The sequence below is a fragment of the Eurytemora carolleeae genome, unplaced genomic scaffold (genome assembly GCF_000591075.1).
Source record: "Eurytemora carolleeae unplaced genomic scaffold, Eaff_2.0 scaffold692, whole genome shotgun sequence".
Classification (NCBI taxonomy): domain Eukaryota; kingdom Metazoa; phylum Arthropoda; class Copepoda; order Calanoida; family Temoridae; genus Eurytemora; species Eurytemora carolleeae.
Window position 1 is genome coordinate 14,350 of NW_019396739.1, and position 16,766 is coordinate 31,115.

At 32.0% G+C, this 16,766-nt stretch overlaps 4 protein-coding genes across 12 annotated transcripts in view; all 4 read left to right on the forward strand.

The window, feature by feature from the left end:
• The window catches only part of LOC111707992 (OTU domain-containing protein 5), a gene marked incomplete in the record, with an annotated part of 10,703 nt that extends 9,091 nt beyond the window's left edge, over nt 1–1,612 (forward strand). Inside the window, 2 exon segments of the mRNA XM_023481201.1 lie at nt 249–343; nt 837–1,612. Coding sequence (XP_023336969.1) covers nt 249–343; nt 837–842 — 101 coding nt within the window.
• Nucleotides 1,613–2,384: 772 nt separating this feature from the next.
• Nucleotides 2,385–6,678, forward strand: LOC111707989 (uncharacterized). Its single transcript, XM_023481198.1, has 5 exons — nt 2,385–2,857; nt 4,491–4,595; nt 4,870–4,926; nt 5,996–6,102; nt 6,558–6,678. The coding sequence occupies exons 1-5, from the start codon at nt 2,495–2,497 to the stop codon at nt 6,604–6,606; spliced, it is 681 nt and encodes a 226-aa protein (XP_023336966.1). The 5' UTR covers nt 2,385–2,494; the 3' UTR covers nt 6,607–6,678.
• LOC111707991 (zinc finger protein 267-like) lies at nt 6,641–11,495 on the forward strand. Its single transcript, XM_023481200.1, has 7 exons — nt 6,641–7,146; nt 7,951–8,059; nt 9,051–9,159; nt 9,330–9,514; nt 9,647–9,740; nt 10,202–10,348; nt 10,702–11,495. Exons 1-7 carry the CDS (start codon nt 6,728–6,730, stop codon nt 11,400–11,402), a joined length of 1,764 nt encoding a protein of 587 aa, XP_023336968.1. The 5' UTR covers nt 6,641–6,727; the 3' UTR covers nt 11,403–11,495.
• LOC111707993 (tail-anchored protein insertion receptor WRB-like) lies at nt 11,476–16,215 on the forward strand. Of its 9 annotated transcripts, none has more exons than XM_023481205.1 (8): nt 11,476–11,567; nt 11,649–11,716; nt 12,295–12,363; nt 12,429–12,522; nt 13,569–13,722; nt 13,827–14,628; nt 14,783–14,972; nt 15,160–16,215. In XM_023481205.1, exons 1-6 carry the CDS (start codon nt 11,495–11,497, stop codon nt 13,900–13,902), a joined length of 534 nt encoding a protein of 177 aa, XP_023336973.1. In that variant the 5' UTR covers nt 11,476–11,494; the 3' UTR covers nt 13,903–14,628; nt 14,783–14,972; nt 15,160–16,215. The 9 variants fall into 9 exon arrangements, with proteins under 9 accessions (XP_023336973.1, XP_023336974.1, XP_023336975.1 ...); XM_023481206.1 differs by having other exon boundaries at nt 14,786–14,972; XM_023481207.1 differs by having other exon boundaries at nt 13,827–14,425.
• Nucleotides 16,216–16,766: the final 551 nt, after the last annotated feature.

The window sequence follows — 16,766 nt, forward strand, 5'->3', positions numbered from 1 at the left end:
AAATATATATCTAGGGTTGGATGAGTATGAAGGTATACTATATATATATATATATATTCAATATATCTATTAACTAGGATTGGATGAGGATAAAGGTATTATATATATCTAGGGTTGGATGAGGATGAAGGTATTATATTGAATATATCTAGGGTTGGATGAGGATAAAGGATGAAGGCAGTCTGGGGATTCCACATTGGGTTCCCTTTCAGATTTAAACTTGATTTGATTTCATTTGATATATCTAGGGTTGGATGAGGATGAAGGTATTCTGAGTCAGGTGTTGGCTGAGTCCCAGCAGGAGTACCTAGAGAGTTTGAAGAGGAAAGCTGAAGAGGAGAAGGTAAATATATTGGTATAATGGATCTGATCCGAACCTATTAATCTCCTCCTGGAATGATGAGGGCATTATTCAATAAAACATCTCACCCTGTGAATTTTTTATGAAATGATTCTCGCAATTACAGAAAATTGAGAATTTGGCTAATTTCTACCAATATAGCCTTTCAAACAAACTTCGCTACCGTAATATGAAAGTTTTTGTGGGATAATTTTGTATTGGCAGCCCATGGTCTTCAAAAATGTAAGAAATAGTAAAAAAATCTTTAAATGAACTTAATACTAATTTAAGAAGTCTACATCAATAGAAATATTAAATAATAAGTAGTCAGACACTGGTTGTTGTCACCTGTCGTGTACAAGATCTAATAAATAAACATTTTTAAACAATCCCAAGTAATCAATTTTAATCCTAGCTCGTGAAGTAATGGTTGTTTTTAAATGACATTAATATAACATTAATTAAAAATTAACTTTTTAACTATTTTTTGTTTCAGGAGTAAGAGTTGAGAATTCATCCAGACAAAACAAAAATCTAAATTTAAATGATTGCAAAATTTCTATGCATTATTGTATTTCGGGTAGCTAGTAATTGTATTACTATTACTAGTTGCTTTAAATCATGTGATTAACAATATAAACAGGACGTCAAAACAATATTTTTTTAGAACACTATTTTTCTGGTATTTTGTCTTTTCCCCCTCTTCGGTCACGTTTTCCTTCAACAGTATGCTTCTCTTTTATTGACTGATAAACGCAAAGTATAATCCACGTGTCTTAGTAAATTTGATTATGTCTACTTAAATTGCTTGCATTAATATCTGTTTTTATTAATCAAGCTGTTTATAGAAAATTTTCTTTTCGGCCATCTTTTTCTTGTTGAATTATTATTTAAATTTGCATATTTCTAGTGTTTTTTTACGTTAGTTTTGGAGCTGTAACTTTTCATTTAAAAATATTGTTTTCGAGAAGCATCAAATCATGGGTGCCAAAGCACAAACTGATATTAGTAAATGGAGAAACATTTTTTGTTGGCATTAAGTATTTTTTGTTGTTGATTTTTCAGGGTTAAATATTGTTATACTTAAAACACCAATTATCGTAAAAAAGTAAATAGTTTTTTTAAAGTTTTATTTCGTTGAAAGTTCAAGTTCCATAATTAAAGAAAATATATACCCTTGTAATGATCACTTCGGCTGTCGTAAGGCAAAAAGTAAATCACTTTGAATATTCAAGGATTGTCAGATTTCGAAATATATAATTTAAAAATATACATTTTTGAAGCTTCAGAAATACGAGATATACGAGTATATTTTAATAGAAAATTCATGTTCTCGCGTACATGTCTTCTTCTTAATTCATGTACTCCTGTAATTGCTTTTTAATCCTACAATTATATTATGTCTATTTTCTCGCTACTTCTGCTTGTGCATAAACCTATCCACACTCTATTTTCTATTTTCCTGTTTTTTCTTCCATTTTTACCTTGTTTTTCCTGTTCAATTTTCCTTTTTTAATAGATGCCATTACTCATCAAACCTGATGAACCTTCAACAATATTTTTTTGTGATTATTTGACAGTAAGATATTTGTGTACACCGGTATCCAACAGTAAACAGTAAATTCCAATGCGAAAGTTATTTATTTTGTTTTCAGTTTAATCTATAGTACTAGAGTTGGGTATCTTTCTATCCTTTTTTATTTGAAGTTTGCTTTTAGAAGGCTTCATGAAAATATGGTATTTCTTACAAAATTAAAATTTTAATTATACTTAACTTTCATAAAATTGTGCACAAAGTTAATTCTAATATAAGATTGTATTACATTTACAAGTACAGGTCATGGTAATTTGTTTCTAGGTTGATCGTTAATAATAATAAGCCTGAACGAAGCAAACGCAAAAGTGAACTTACCATTTTTAACGTGTTAAAATATAAAGATTTTTCTGAAACCATAATACCCTCGGAACGAATTTGATGAATTTTAACTGCCTACCGTCGGTTTAAACTTAAATCACCGATTTAAATAAAAATTCTTCTTTAATCTTTAACTTTGAATCGGTGATTTAAATTTGAACCGGCAGTAGGTAGATCAGTCACGTAGCTCAAATTCATTAAATTCGATCCTTGATTGTAAAAAACTACGGGAGGAAACTATGCCCTTCTCTACAAATTACCAATTCACGAATATAAAATGGTCAAATTCACGAATACCTTCTTCTGTGGTTTGGATACCGGTATTTGATGTTTATGTCGAAAATAAATATCTAACTTATGTAAATCTGCTAGTGACAAGTATTAAAATTTCGGGGATTTTCTTTCAGAACAAGATGGCCGGTGTGTTGAAGAACTGTATAGTCCTGGGACAGGTAGTTCCTTCAACCTTGAAGAACGCTGTCAAAGTCAAGGTTCCCTTCTTCATATTTGACGAGAACTTGAAGGCCTACTTCAAGAAGACTGAAGATATTATTGCAGAAGATTTTAGGGAAACCACATTTTTAAGATTCATTGAATCTGGATAGGAAAGCAAAACCTTTGGCAGTATTAAAAACTGATACTAAAAGATTGATATCTATTGGTATCTTGAAACTAAGCACCGAAAATGTTAATCGTTTTACATCCGCCCAAATATACATACGTCACTACGGACCTACCCGCACGTGGTTTTTCAGCAGCTTCGCGCTGCTGTTGGTCCGATGTACTGTAGGTAGGATACACACTTCATTAAAAAAAAAGTTAAGTGTATCCGACCTACTATAAAGGTCGGTTGCACAGCTTTCTTAAGTTGGTTTAAGTCGGATGCACAACATTTTAAGTAGGTCGGATGATTAACTTTAGTAGGTGGATGCACAACTTTAGCAGGTTGGATGCACAAATGCACAACTTTAGTAGGTCGGATGCACGAAAAAGTTAGTTTATCCGACCTACTGTAGGTCAGTTGCACAGCTTTCTTAAGTTGGTTGCACTCAATTCTGTAGGTCGGACGCACAATAAATGTCTTATTTAACATAAATCCACAAACTAAATAGTCTATACCTTGGTCATTTTGATAAATGTGGCCGCAGCGCTCGGCCTCCTATACCTGACCTAGCCACAGCGCTCGACCCAGAAATTGTCTTAACATAACCCCACATATTGTCTTTCACTTGGTCATTTTGATAAATGTAGCCGCAGCGCTCGGCCTCTAGTCTGTCCTAGTGCATCCAACCTACAAAATCTGTACATCTGACCTACGTGTGCAACCGGAAAATCGATCCTTATGGTAGCACGGTCAACTAACTGACTATATATACAGTTCCTGCGCTGGTCGGATTAACAAAATAGAATGTTCATCCGACCTACAGTTGTCGTAGGTCCGAAGTATCGTAAGACGGAGATGCCGTAGAACAGAACTAACACTACCAAAAATATTTTAACATTTTTATCCAAAATAAAGCATTACGGAAAAAGTGATAGGTTCTAATTGAGTTTACTCGCACAATTTTTGCTTTACATTTTTTAGAAACTTCCCCGGCCCTAAAATATTAAATTTCGGAAAAGTTTGTATTCCACAAGTAAAAAATTTTGTGGCTTGACTTGACATGTACATTACAATGTATGCGATGTCTACGTTATTAGTTCTCAAATAACTGAAATAATAAGAGAATTTGATTTCAATATGGAGGGGAGACTATTTTCTGTATAAGTAAATCCCCCAATCTTTAAAAAATATGTTTTGTTAGAAATGATTATATTTAAACTTTTAAATTGGTTTTAAAGGGGTTAAATTTCTGAATTTGGAGAAAAAAGTTCTGTCCTTTTAAATTAAGATTAAAGATTAAAACTCGGAACTCTTCATAAGTTTCTGAAATTAACGCCTTTTCAAGTCGTTCTTGCTCCAAAAAAAAAATTCTTTGTTGGACAAAGCTTTAAAGATGTATCTAATCTTAAAATAAATACAAAGTATGTAAGAGAGAAAAAGCTTGAAGGGAAAAAAAGATTCCTAAAAATTCAAGAAGTAAAAAAAAACCTTTAAGTTTTATTGGAGCTAAGAGGTGGGGATATATATATTAATTTTCGTATATATTTGACACAGTTTTATATCAATTTCTCGAGACATGAACATCAGATATGACTTTCATGGGTCGCGATCAAGAGCTAAAGTGATTAGCTTTCAGCCTATACCCCCTTTCATTTTTCCTTTACTGTCCCTTTAAGGTTAAAAAAGAGATAACACACCGAGTACTGGAGACGGTCTTTAAACTGGGAGATATTAAGGAACCTTTTCTTCAAATTCTCAAGTTTATATTTTTCAATTTATCATTTTTTTTTCTTTTGATTTGCTCTGTTTTTTTCGTTTAGTGAGCACAACGCTAAATTCATCCTATGACCTAATTTCCTTTTTTCTAATTTTTATAATATTTTCTTTTCAAGCTTGGTTCTACTCTAGTTCTTGTCTCTTCTAATCTTGACAGTTCTTGTCACTTCTAATCTTGACAGTTCTTGTCTCTGTTTCTGCTCTTGGTCTCGTATTTGAATAAGGTTGCTGAAGGATCCTATATCTGGAGAGCTGGTGGTAGGAAACCAGTATAGATCTAACAGAGAACAGGTTGGACAATTTTTAATAATTTTTCAACACTTTGATATAAAATTTGTATTGAATTAAATATTATGACACTTTATTTCGTGTCCTGATATAGAATCATCATAAAACGATGTAGTATTGAGTGAACTTAGGGATGCTTAGAAATATTCAGACAACAATCTTTTCTTGTTATGAAGTTTTTTGATTGTTTTTTTTATCAGTGCTTAGGATCCGGATCCGTTAGATCCGCAAGATTTTGGCTTCCTGGATCCGGGTCCACAAAAATAAGCGGATCCACGGATCCGGATCCAAGGGGTAAAATAACAGCCAAAAACTGCAAGAAAAACTTTTTTACTCCTAAAACCCAATTCTGAACTTTTGAAAAAAAGAGATAATTAAAATTTCCTCATTTCTGAATGGTTAATCAAGTTTTAAAATAAAAATAAGCGAAAAAAATTAAACAAAAAATTTGAAAATTTTTTTTGTCAAAAAAATTCAGTAAATCTTTAGGACAATGACCTGGATCCGGATCCGGATTTGGATTCGGATCCATTTTCTTCCAGTTCGGATCCAGGATCCGGATCCGCATCAAAATTAAATGGGTCCTAAGCACTGGTTTTTATTTGGCCTTAATTTTACTGATTCATTGTTGTTTTAAAACACCCTCCTGGTTTTAGCATCTGTAAATTTTTTTTTTAATTATTTTAGATTGATAAATTATACAGGATAAATTTAAGGAACTTAGATTAAAAATCTATTCCTGGTGCTGAAAGACATTAAGAAAAATGTTGGTCCCTTTCTAAAAAGTTATTTTTTGTTATGTTTCAAGTGTTTATTCAGGCTGCATGTTACTGTATATTATTATTTATATATTTATTATAAACCTTAGCATTCAATGTTCATTTTATTTTCAAGAATTATGATGCTCTTTGAGAAACAAAATGAAAAAAAATGATTAATTTCCATAATTCAGCGAATAAACCCCTTAACATAAAACCTAACTTACAAATTGTGAAAATTTGTTTTAAAGGGAGAATGTTGGATAATTTTCAAGAAAATTTCTAATCTTTGATTTTCTACTTCTTGATCTTAGATTGATAAACTATATGGGATGAAGAAAAGAAACTTTGATTATAAATCTGCTCCCGAGAGAGGAAGATTGGAGGGAACCAGGGACTTCACAGATAAACCTGTTTACAGGTAAATACTAGATTAAACGTAATTTTCTTCCAGTAATTTTCAAGGAACTGTAGACGAAGTGAACCTCTTTTTAAAACATGTCTTCTTAACCTTTTATCGGAGTAACAGCTAGAAAGAAATAATCATTTTCCTATGTTGAAAATAGATATTGCGTTTCTATAATCCACAAGCCTTTGTCAATTTTCAGATAGAATAACGACGATATCTTCTTTCTTGCTAATCAGACAGAAATTGAGGGTCACATAAAAATACGGTTACAGCCCCCCTTTCGATGAAGTGATTGCATTTTTTTACAATTTAGTATTTTACATTTTTACTATTAATGTTTTTGAAAATAATTCAAATATTATTACTCAAGATATTTTCTAAAATCAAATAAGTTTTGCCGGAATTCAAATTTCTAAAATACTTGAATCATTGATTGAAAATCAATAAATGATTAATTTTATTTTCAGGAAATGGAATAAGTTTGCAAAAGAAGATCCGTACAGCATAAATAACTAGTCATCTCATGTCTCTGTAGATATTTAATAATAAAATCAAAATTCAATATAATTAATGCATTATTTCAGAAAATCCACCAAAAATGTTTTATATCGCAATTTGTTAGAATTACGGAAAAAGAATGAAGCGTAGCGGAAATTATATTTTGGCAAGAAAATCCAAGCGACAAAGAACATCGAGCAAAAGCATCATATTCACAGCTGATAATATTCCTACACCCGCTGACAAAATATGTGCTTTGTCAGCGAGCAAAGACGATTCCGCTGACGCGTGTACCATCCAGCCCCCCATATCGTCCGCTGACAAGAATATAATATTATCCACTGACAAGAATATAGTTTTATCCGCTGACAAAAACATAGTAATATCCGTTGACAACAATATAGCGTTATCCGCTGACAAGAACACAGTATTATCCGCTGACAAGAACAAAGTATTATTGACTGACAAGAACATTATATTGTCTGCTGACAAGAACATAGTGTTATCCGCTGACAAGAAGAAGAATGTCGTGTCTCCTGACCGCATTCTGAGGCAAAAGTAAGTTTAAACTCACAACATTTAATAAATTATGTTTTTCTCGAAAATTTATTTGTTTGTTTCCCAAACAGGGCAACAATCTTTTATCTCTGTTTAACTGGTTGAATGAATTCAGACCGGTATCATGACTCAAATTTGATCGTGAGTCCGACGACGTTAGGCTTAAACTAGGTCAGGCTGAAAATCCTTGATGTGGAAGGGATTGTGATGGTATATCCCGACTAGATCGAGGAGACGGTGGTTTGATTTTAGTTTAAGCTATGAGAGATGTTTTTAACCCACTCTTCCCGGGCCTGCATTGTACAGACTAATAGCTGCCTGACAAGGCAGCTCCCTTTTCCAGGATTATATGTTTTGTAGAATTAAAAACAAGGGAAATGATATACGCAGATTTTGGGTAATAATGAAAAATTGACCTTATTACTTTAAAAACATTTATTTTCTTCAATTCAGAGGTGAAAAAAAAACCAGTCTGGAATGTTATTTAAAGAAACATTAAATCTGATAGAAATGATAATGATGCCATTCGATTCATAATTCTGATACGATTTATCCTATAAACTATCCCTTCATTCTATACTAGCTTGCCTTAAACAAAGTTTTTTTATGAGAGTCAACATATTCAACATATAAACCTAGCTAATAACATTTCAGGGGTTTTACAGAGTTTCCAAATCAAAATTTGATGCCAATCGGTTAAGGGGTTCCTGAGTTATGATCGGACATAAAAACAATTAAACAGTCCGAGTAAACTACTTCATAGGCTAACATTGAATTTAACCCTAAATCTTGTTTACTGTACAGGTTGTTATGTACAGTATGTGAGGTTGTACAACCAGATACTGTTGGTTTAACGTACCATTATCTCAAGCACACCCTCATAGAACTGGCGCAAGCTCTCACCTATCTCCAGGTAAGAAAGGGAATGTTCTCTAATATAATGATAGATTGTTTGGACAATTATTTTAAATTATCTACCGATCAAATTTCTAATTCTTCTGAAATATAAATTTTCTACTCCGATGACCTCAATAATGTATAAGAGACTCCGATTTCTTTTCAGTGAATTGCCTACTGGGTAATAATCAGTGCTTAGGATCCATTTAATTTTGATGCGGATCCGGAAAAAAATGGATCCGGATTCGGATCCAGGTCATTTCTTTAAGATTTACTGAATTTTTTTAATAAAAAATAATTTTCAAATTTTTTGTTTTATTTTTTCGCATATTTTTATCCCAAAACTTTATGAACAATGAAATTTTTATAATTTCTCTTTTTTTTCAAAAGTTCAGATTTTGGTTTTAGGAGTAAAAACGTTTTTCAGTTTTTGGTTGATATTTTACCCCTTGGATCCGGATCCGTGGATCCGCATATTTTTCCGGATCCGGATCTAGGAAGCCAAAATCTTGCAGATCCAACGGATCCGGATCCTAAGCACTGGTAATAATAATAATCATAATGATAATAATCAGTCAAATCTTTCAATCTAAGATTTCAGGCTTACAGTAGAGAAAATTTTACGTCCTCGTCGGAAACATTATAGAAATATCTTCTTAAGAGAGAAGTAGAAAAGATGAAAATTGTACTTCACGATTCACAATTTATTCACCTGACACTCTATTTAAGACACCACTTACTTTCAGTGGTAGGCGATTATATCAATACAATGAAGACGACTTCCGATTTAAATTTTTATTTATACCAAACTGTTAGACAGTATAGACTATAGATACACAAAAACATAGAAATCAGGAGAAGCTGTCAATTAAAATATCTTTTTGATCGAAAAAAGCTTGTGAACAATCAAAACTTAAATAAAAAGTCGTCTTCATTGTATTGATACAATTGCCTGCCACTGTATGAAGGGCTAATCCTGATAAATTTTCTAAACTTCTCCTGCTTAGGTTCAGTTGTACTCCAGGTCCTGTGATGAACTGGTGGAGAAATCAACCGGTGCTAAAACTGATAATGTATTAATAAAAACTCGTAAACATGAGGAGGAACAGCGACTAGGAAGGTTCAGCTTATTAATTTAATTTCAGAAAATATCAGTTTGACTCGCTAACACGGCTTGGCCTTCAAGTGCTTTTGGTACTATTTTTATTTAGATCATCGTTTTTTTTTTGTAAATCACCCTCGCACTAGAACTTGATCAAATCAATGTTAAAATGGTAACCTATTAGAGATATCAAAAAAACTTCCCCCATCGAGGGAACCTCACCAGTGTACAGTATGCAACAAACTACTGGCATCCCGGAGTAACTTGAAGAAACACATGATTATTCATGGCTCGAGCAAACCGTTTTCTTGCACTGAGTGTGAAGCAGTCTTTAATCAAGCCAGAGACTTGAATGCTCATAAGATGCAGGTGAGATGATGATAAATGGAAATCGAATTTGGTAAATAAAATCATTTTTTTGCTTTTTTTTATTATTTATTGATGAAATGATTGATTAATTAATACGTTTACGTTTAATGCGTTGCTTGATTTAAATTTTAGAAACACAGTCTAGAGCGTCCCTATTGTTGCCGAGTGTGTGGTAAAGGATTTGTTCATAAATTCTATCTTGAAGAGCATTTAACCTATCATACAGGTATCCATAGTAGTAGCGATGTGCATAAAGTTGTTCTGTTTTAGATTGGGTTTAGTCTATATTTTCTTTCAGGATTATACTTTTCAAAATTACATTTACTTTTCTTACACTATGCCAAATTTTGACCCTGACATAGAAAATAGGCAAAAAAAACGAACCAAATACGTATTTGTATTTTAGCAACAAAAAAAATATTGACAATTTTTAAAAAAGCAATTGAAATCTTGAAAGTTGAAGTTTAAAAAAAAACGTCAGTCGTTGATATTGCATTTAAATCAAAAATTAAAGAACTCATGAAAAGGAAGATTATCATTCTGAAATGATTTTGTAGTGATCAAAAAGAGGTTATAGCATTCTCAAATGAAACTGTAATGAGCAATTTTATCCCCCTTATCGAAAGTTTACCTCCCCCTCTCCCCCACCCTTTTTGTTTAAAATAATATGATAAATATTTTCCCCAGGTGAGAAGAACTTTCAGTGTACAAAGTGTGGGAAACGTTTCTCGGCTTCATCGGCTCTGACAAAACACATGAAGAGACATGCTCTTGTTAAACTGTTCAAATGTGATCGTTGTGAAAAATCATTCTGTGTTAAAGAAGATTTGAAAGGTTTGTTTTCATTTAACAACTGCAATCATTCAGGTTTTTGCCGATTGCTCCTTGCAATATCAAGTAAACAAGAGCATAATACTGAATTTAAAGAGAAAGTTTTGAAAAATTCATTACTTTTTTAATTTTAATTTATATTTGATTACCCATTTTCAAAGAATCTGAAAAAAATGATTTGGGTTCTATATGTCAAGATTGGTAGGAAATAGGAATTCATCGGATCAAAATAAAAGTATTTCGTCTTTATTTTCCTTGCACTATTCAACTTCACTTCTTTTAAAAAGTTATTGTCTGTCTTATATTTTTTTTGTAATTATTTTTATATTTAAAAAATAATTCTAATTATTATTTAGCTCATCTCCGCCTGGTGCACGAAGCTGGAGTTAAACTTCATCAACTAGTATCTGAAATTAAACCCAAGAAAATAGTTGCTCATGAATGTTCTTCTCTAGCCATTAACTCACCTGCTTCAACTTCTCCTTACGAAGATCCGTGTTCTACTGATAATGAAAAGCTTGAGGAAGTTAATGATAACCCTAATGTAACACATAAATCTACCTCGGCTGATGTTGTTGGTAATCACTTCACATCAAATGATCCTCTCTCTGTTAAAGATTTCGAGTTAGTTAATGATAAATCTACTGCATCCGGAACTGAATCTATCAAAGTTCAAGATTTGTCCATTGCAATTGATGATAAAAATGTGAAAGTTGATTATCAATCTATCACAAATACACATACTGAGGAGCACAAATATACCACACTTGAAAAAAGCCTTTCTTCTGTAAATAAACAGAATACAATTGATTATAACCTCTCTACAATTGGTTATAGGCACTCTGGTGAAACTAAACAAACTGCTTTTGATGATAAATCAACATTAGTTCATGAACCGTCTGAACTTGATGACAAGGCTTCCAAAATAGATGATTTCGTTTCTGCACTTAATCAAAATTCTACAAACAAAAATGACCTTGTCACAATTGATAACTTTTCTACTAATGATCCTGATCTAGTCAGTAAATCAACCACAGTTGATAATAAACCACAATAATGTTGTCAATTCAAGCTTATTTAGTTGATTAATCTAATCCAGCTTGACATTTAGTTTATCTTTGATCTGTTTCTAGAAATTTACAATTTCAGATGTATTTATTACTATGGGGCGCCTTCCTTTCCTGTCTATCCTCCATTACAGCTCCAATCACTAAATATCTAGGTTAATTCTTTTCTATAAATTGTATTATTTATTGTTTTATTTTTATGGAAAAAGCTTCATTTAACGAATTATTTTTTGTAGTGGAGTTGAGCTCATCTGTGACAGAATTTGAGCAGGATTTAAGGAAACAGCTCAAAGAGCTACAAAAGGTATTACAATTAATTAATATTTCAATGAATTTGCAAAGAAGTACTAAGTGCCCCTGTTAAAAGAGTATAATAAACAAATCACACTAGTGCCCTTCTAAGAATTTGCACCTGGAGGTTAAACAAAATTTCGGTTCGATTTTGACCCTTGAAGGCCTTGCCTTACGGAACCCTTCTGAAGCTGTTAAGAACTATAAACTATTATTAACTAATTGAAATAAATTGCGGACCATTTCTTAACCAAATTAAGAATACATCTACCCCCTAGATGCTTCACAGAGCTTTAAGTAACATGCTGAAAAGAAGTTTACGGGACGATTTTTCCGGATTAATTCCATAATTCCATAATTCCATAATTCCAAACTGTCACACCGAGCTCTGTGTATTATCTAAGGGGTAAATTTTTCTTAAGATCAGTTAAGAAAGCTTGAGCCGTTAATTTCCAAAATTTTGAATTCTTACCAAATTGAACTGGAAAGAATTTAAACCATAGAAATTGATATGTCGTTTTATGTTTATTGTTTAAATACCGTTCTATCTACTCGTCTATCGTGTGATGTGATTCGATTTGAATGATATAGGAACTGAAGGGAATATCAATGATGGACGAATTTGCAGAATACGCCAGAACAGAGAGAAAAATAAATAAGGTACATTTAAAAACAATTCTCTAATTCAAACACAATTTTTTTTCATTTTATCTAATTTAATTTAGGTAAATGAGAAATTAGAAGCTTGCAACAGCGCCAGAAATGTCCAGAGTGGAAAAGCAAAATGGGCATTTACCCTAACAATTCATTCAATAACAGGTACAGTTATAGTTCTTTATCACCAAATGTCACAGTAAAAACGAAACAAAACATAAAGAATTATAAAGGGATAAACAAGAAGATTTGTAAAGTTTAACTGATAGAAAAGTGACCCTGTAAGAAGAAATGCAATGAGAAGTATTTTCATTGTCAATACAAACAGGGCTTTAACTGATGAAAGTGATTTTATGCACTCAAAGTCAAACACACTGAAAAATTATCTTATATCTAAAAGAAACCATAACAAATCATTTCATCATTAGAAAAATGCCATCATTTTATAACGAAAGACTTAACAATCCTGGTTAAGTTAGATTGGTCTTATTTTTTATTTTTATGAACACCGGACCTACACATTTTTCTCAGTTAGTTAGTACCACTTGTTAGATTGAAGTATTGGAGCCGGTACTCCTTTACACCATATCTTTAAAGGCGGCTAGTTCGCCCTATCAAGGTTTTTTTTTAAATATCCCGTTTTTTCTTAACATTAAAATTAATGCAAGTTTTAACTAGGGTTTTTGTTATTTTTGATTTTGGTAATTTGAAATAATTAAAAGTAATTTTCTTTTAGTTTTTGATTTAGAAAATAAACACATGCACAAGAAAACTAATGCTCAACAGGATTAAATTGTTAATCTTTTTCATTATTTTTTTTTCTCGAGAAACTCTAGGATGGCCATTTTAGGTATTAATGTCTGGTATTAAAATATTTAAAATACTGAGGTTTTGTGTCATCGATGCTATAAGAGTAGATTAGCAGAACAATCTGAGAGAAATCTTAGATGCACGATGGTTGGAATACCTAAGCCCCAAGATTCCAGAAGAAATTTTGCGCCTATTCTTTTCTAGGGATGTATAATAAAAATAAATCCTTATTGTTTTTTTTGTTTTTTTTTTACAAGTAACTGGACCCATCAGCCCCCTAAATTACTGAAATGTTAGCCTCAATAGTTTGGCCGGTTTAGATCACGTCACATAGTAAATAAAATACAAAGTGTATTATAGATGATACACTATGTGTTTAAAGAATGTCGTCTTATTTTCAGGATTATTGACTTTCCTAAGTGTTTGGTCTTCCTGGGGTGAGCCTGTTGTAATTTTGCCAGCTGAGTGGGTGTGGCCAGTTGGTTGGTTTCTCTCCAGCCCTGGGGTAGGTGTGTCAGGAGGCGTTTCTCTCCCTGCCTGGATGGCTTTATGCAGGAATGTTCACATTTTTTTCACCTCAAAGTTGAATATTAAATTAAAAGTATCAAGTTGACATTTATGATTAAAAAATTATTAAAGATTGAAATGTGAATGTTTAGGACGAGCTACAAGATGCTCCCGTCTTTTCCTTCTGTTTTCAGTGCTCCTAATTATTCCCAGTTACCCCTAGACTAGTATTTCCAGTTTCCATTCCAGCTACCTTTAGACTAGTATTTCCAGTTTCCAAACTATTCCAGCTACCTTTAAACTAGTATTTCAGTTTCCATACTATTCCAGCTACCCTTAGACTAGTATTTCCAGTTTTCATGCTATTCCAGCTACCTTTAGACTAGTATTTCCAGTTTTCATACTATTCCAGCTACCCTTAGATTGGTATTTCAGTAACCATACTATTCCAGCTACCTTTAGACTAGTATTTCCAGTTTCCATACTATTCCAGCTACCTTTAGACTAGTATATCAGTTTCCATACTATTCTAGCTACCTTTAGACTAGTATTTCCAGTTTCCATACTATTCCAGCTACCCTTAGACTAGTATTTCCAGTTTTCATACTATTCCAGCTACCCTTAGACTAGTATTTCAGTTTCCATACTATTCCAGCTACCTTTAGACTAGTATTTCCAGTTTCCATACTATTCCAGCTACCTTTAGACTAGTATTTCCAGTTTTCATACTATTCCAGCTACCCTTAGATTGGTATTGCAGTTTCCATACTATTCTAGCTACCCTTAGACTAGTATTTCCAGTTTTCATACTATTCCAGCTACCCTTAGTCTAGTTTTTTAGTTTCCATACTATTCCAGCTACCTTTAGACTAGTATTTCCAGTTTCCATACTATTCCAGCGACCTTTAGACTAGTATTTCCAGTTTTCATACTATTCCAGCTACCTTTAGACTAGTATTTCCAGTTTTCATACTATTCCAGCTACCTATAAGACTAGTATTTCAGTTCTCAAACTATTCTTAGCTACCCTTAGACTAGTATTTTCAGTTTCCATACTATTCCTAGCTACCCTTAGACTATTAAAACCAGTTACTGAACTATTCATAAGCAGCTGTAGACATGTATTTCTTGTTCTTAATCATTATTATTACTAGTCCTCCTGTCCTCGTTATTCCTAGTTATTTTTAGTTATTCCTAATTATTCTTAATTATTCCTAATTATTCCTTGTTATTAAAGGAACTGTCGACCTAATTTAAAGTGACTCTTTATTTAAAAAGGGGCGTGAATGATTTACAGGGTTAGTTTTAAACCTTCGTTTTAAAGATATCCTTGGTTTTTATCTGAAAATTGATATTTTATTTTTAATTGTTGCTTCTCTTATTCTTATCAAATTGAATTGCGGAATTGTGAAGCCGAGACAAGTGAATGAAATTTACACAATTTTTAAATGTCTTCCTCTTTTTTGTTCAGATTAAGGTTTAAAGGGTACCGTTGTCAATCAGATATAAAATTCCCTAAAGGGACTAAAAGCGAAATGCCATGTGACCCACTATGCAAATATGGCATTGCCCGATTTACAACGCTATACTTAACAGTTTTGTTTGATCAAGTATAAATTAAATATCCACGTGGTTGTTCCTTTTAACTGTTAATTTTCATTTGCGGGTCCTCTACGAAAGTGACTTCATTTCTTGCTTATAAGAAGCAAAGAAGAAATTATGAAAATTAAAACTTTTCGAGTCAAAACACCGACGTTATCTGCACATTTTTGATCAGATAAAGGTTTCAATGGTACCGTTGTAAATCTAACATTGCCTTGTTTGTAGGGTAACAACAATTAACATTATTAATCCCCCTAGCTATGTATAGTTAGCTACCTTTACATTTGTATTTTTAGCTACTTTTTCCCTTATCCTTGTATTGTGATTGTCCTATACCCTCGAAGAAAGTAATGCCCCTTTTTTTAAATGTTTTTGTTTAATGTTGATCTTTTTGTAACTTTTGTTGTGGAATTCTGTATTTCCCTTTGTACGTTGGTAATAGATATATTTAATTCATTAAAAATGCGCATAAAACCACGCTACGCTACATGTACGTCAAAAAAAGCACATTAGCATGTTAAAAGTTGGTTTCTGTTTTGTTTTATTCTAATTTTTTCATAGTCTAAAAAGTAAAAACACTCAACTGATTTTTAAAATAAATCAGAATCAATCAATAAATCAGTGGAACAAAATACTGTTCCAGAATATCTTGGATTTTTAAGTTTCTCGGTTTTTCTATAGCATCTGTGTCTCTTAAAATAACGTTTAATATAATTCTAAGTCTGAAATACGTTATGTTGTATTTATAGTCATAAACAAGAATCTCGTTTAGATTTTGTTCTATTTGAAATTTATTCTAGACCAAAAAAATGCTGTTTTTAAGTGATGCGTACATTGTGAACCCAATATTACCCAAGGATCAAATTATATCATTAAAAAAAAACATTTTTCTTTTTGTTATCCTCAGATATTTGAAATACACTTATCGGATCTATTGAATTTAATTTTAGATTTTTTTCTATATATGCTATACAGAGAGTCCCATATCATATTAGATTTAATACCAAAATACGCATGTATAACTCGAAAATGCTAGCATTTTCTGCATGCAAATTTTTATATTAGCCGTTTACATTTTTTAAAATGATTTCTGATTATTCCCGAAAATCGCAATTTATATGATGCCAAGTGAGAAAAGAATAAAATCTAATGGACATGTTTTATACCTAATGTTTGATATCATGATAAATTTTGATGTTTTCATGATCCCTAAAATATGAGCTTTATTTTAGACATCTAGTGTCCGACGTTTAGTTTTATGAGAGATTTTGGTCCTTTAAACGGTTACGCAAAAATCTCCAAGTTAATCAAAATTCAAAACTGTTTATTTTAAACAATGCTTTTATTATACTATGCCTAAGAGAAAATATATAGATAAAAATATTCAAATGTTTAATATAAACAAACTTTAACATGATACAGTTTTGAAATATTAGGCACTGTCAACTAGATAGAGAGAGAGGGCCACACATCATAAATTCAAAACATTT

Bases quoted from the DNA above. Each gene is read 5' to 3' on its own strand.
- LOC111707993 (XM_023481202.1), top strand. From the start codon at position 11,495: ATGTATTTATTACTATGGGGCGCCTTCCTTTCCTGTCTATCCTCCATT. The intron at 12,523-13,568 runs GTACAGTTATAG...TCTTATTTTCAG, and splicing joins AACAATTCATTCAATAACAG to GATTATTGACTTTCCTAAGT. The intron at 13,723-13,826 runs GAATGTTCACAT...GTGAATGTTTAG, and splicing joins GCCTGGATGGCTTTATGCAG to GACGAGCTACAAGATGCTCC.
- LOC111707991 (XM_023481200.1), top strand. From the start codon at position 6,728: ATGAAGCGTAGCGGAAATTATATTTTGGCAAGAAAATCCAAGCGACAA. The intron at 9,160-9,329 runs GAAGGTTCAGCT...GTAACCTATTAG, and splicing joins TGAGGAGGAACAGCGACTAG to AGATATCAAAAAAACTTCCC. The intron at 9,741-10,201 runs GTATCCATAGTA...TATTTTCCCCAG, and splicing joins GCATTTAACCTATCATACAG to GTGAGAAGAACTTTCAGTGT.
- LOC111707989 (XM_023481198.1), top strand. From the start codon at position 2,495: ATGCCCTTCTCTACAAATTACCAATTCACGAATATAAAATGGTCAAAT. The intron at 4,927-5,995 runs GTTGGACAATTT...TCTTGATCTTAG, and splicing joins ATAGATCTAACAGAGAACAG to ATTGATAAACTATATGGGAT. The intron at 6,103-6,557 runs GTAAATACTAGA...TTTTATTTTCAG, and splicing joins ACAGATAAACCTGTTTACAG to GAAATGGAATAAGTTTGCAA.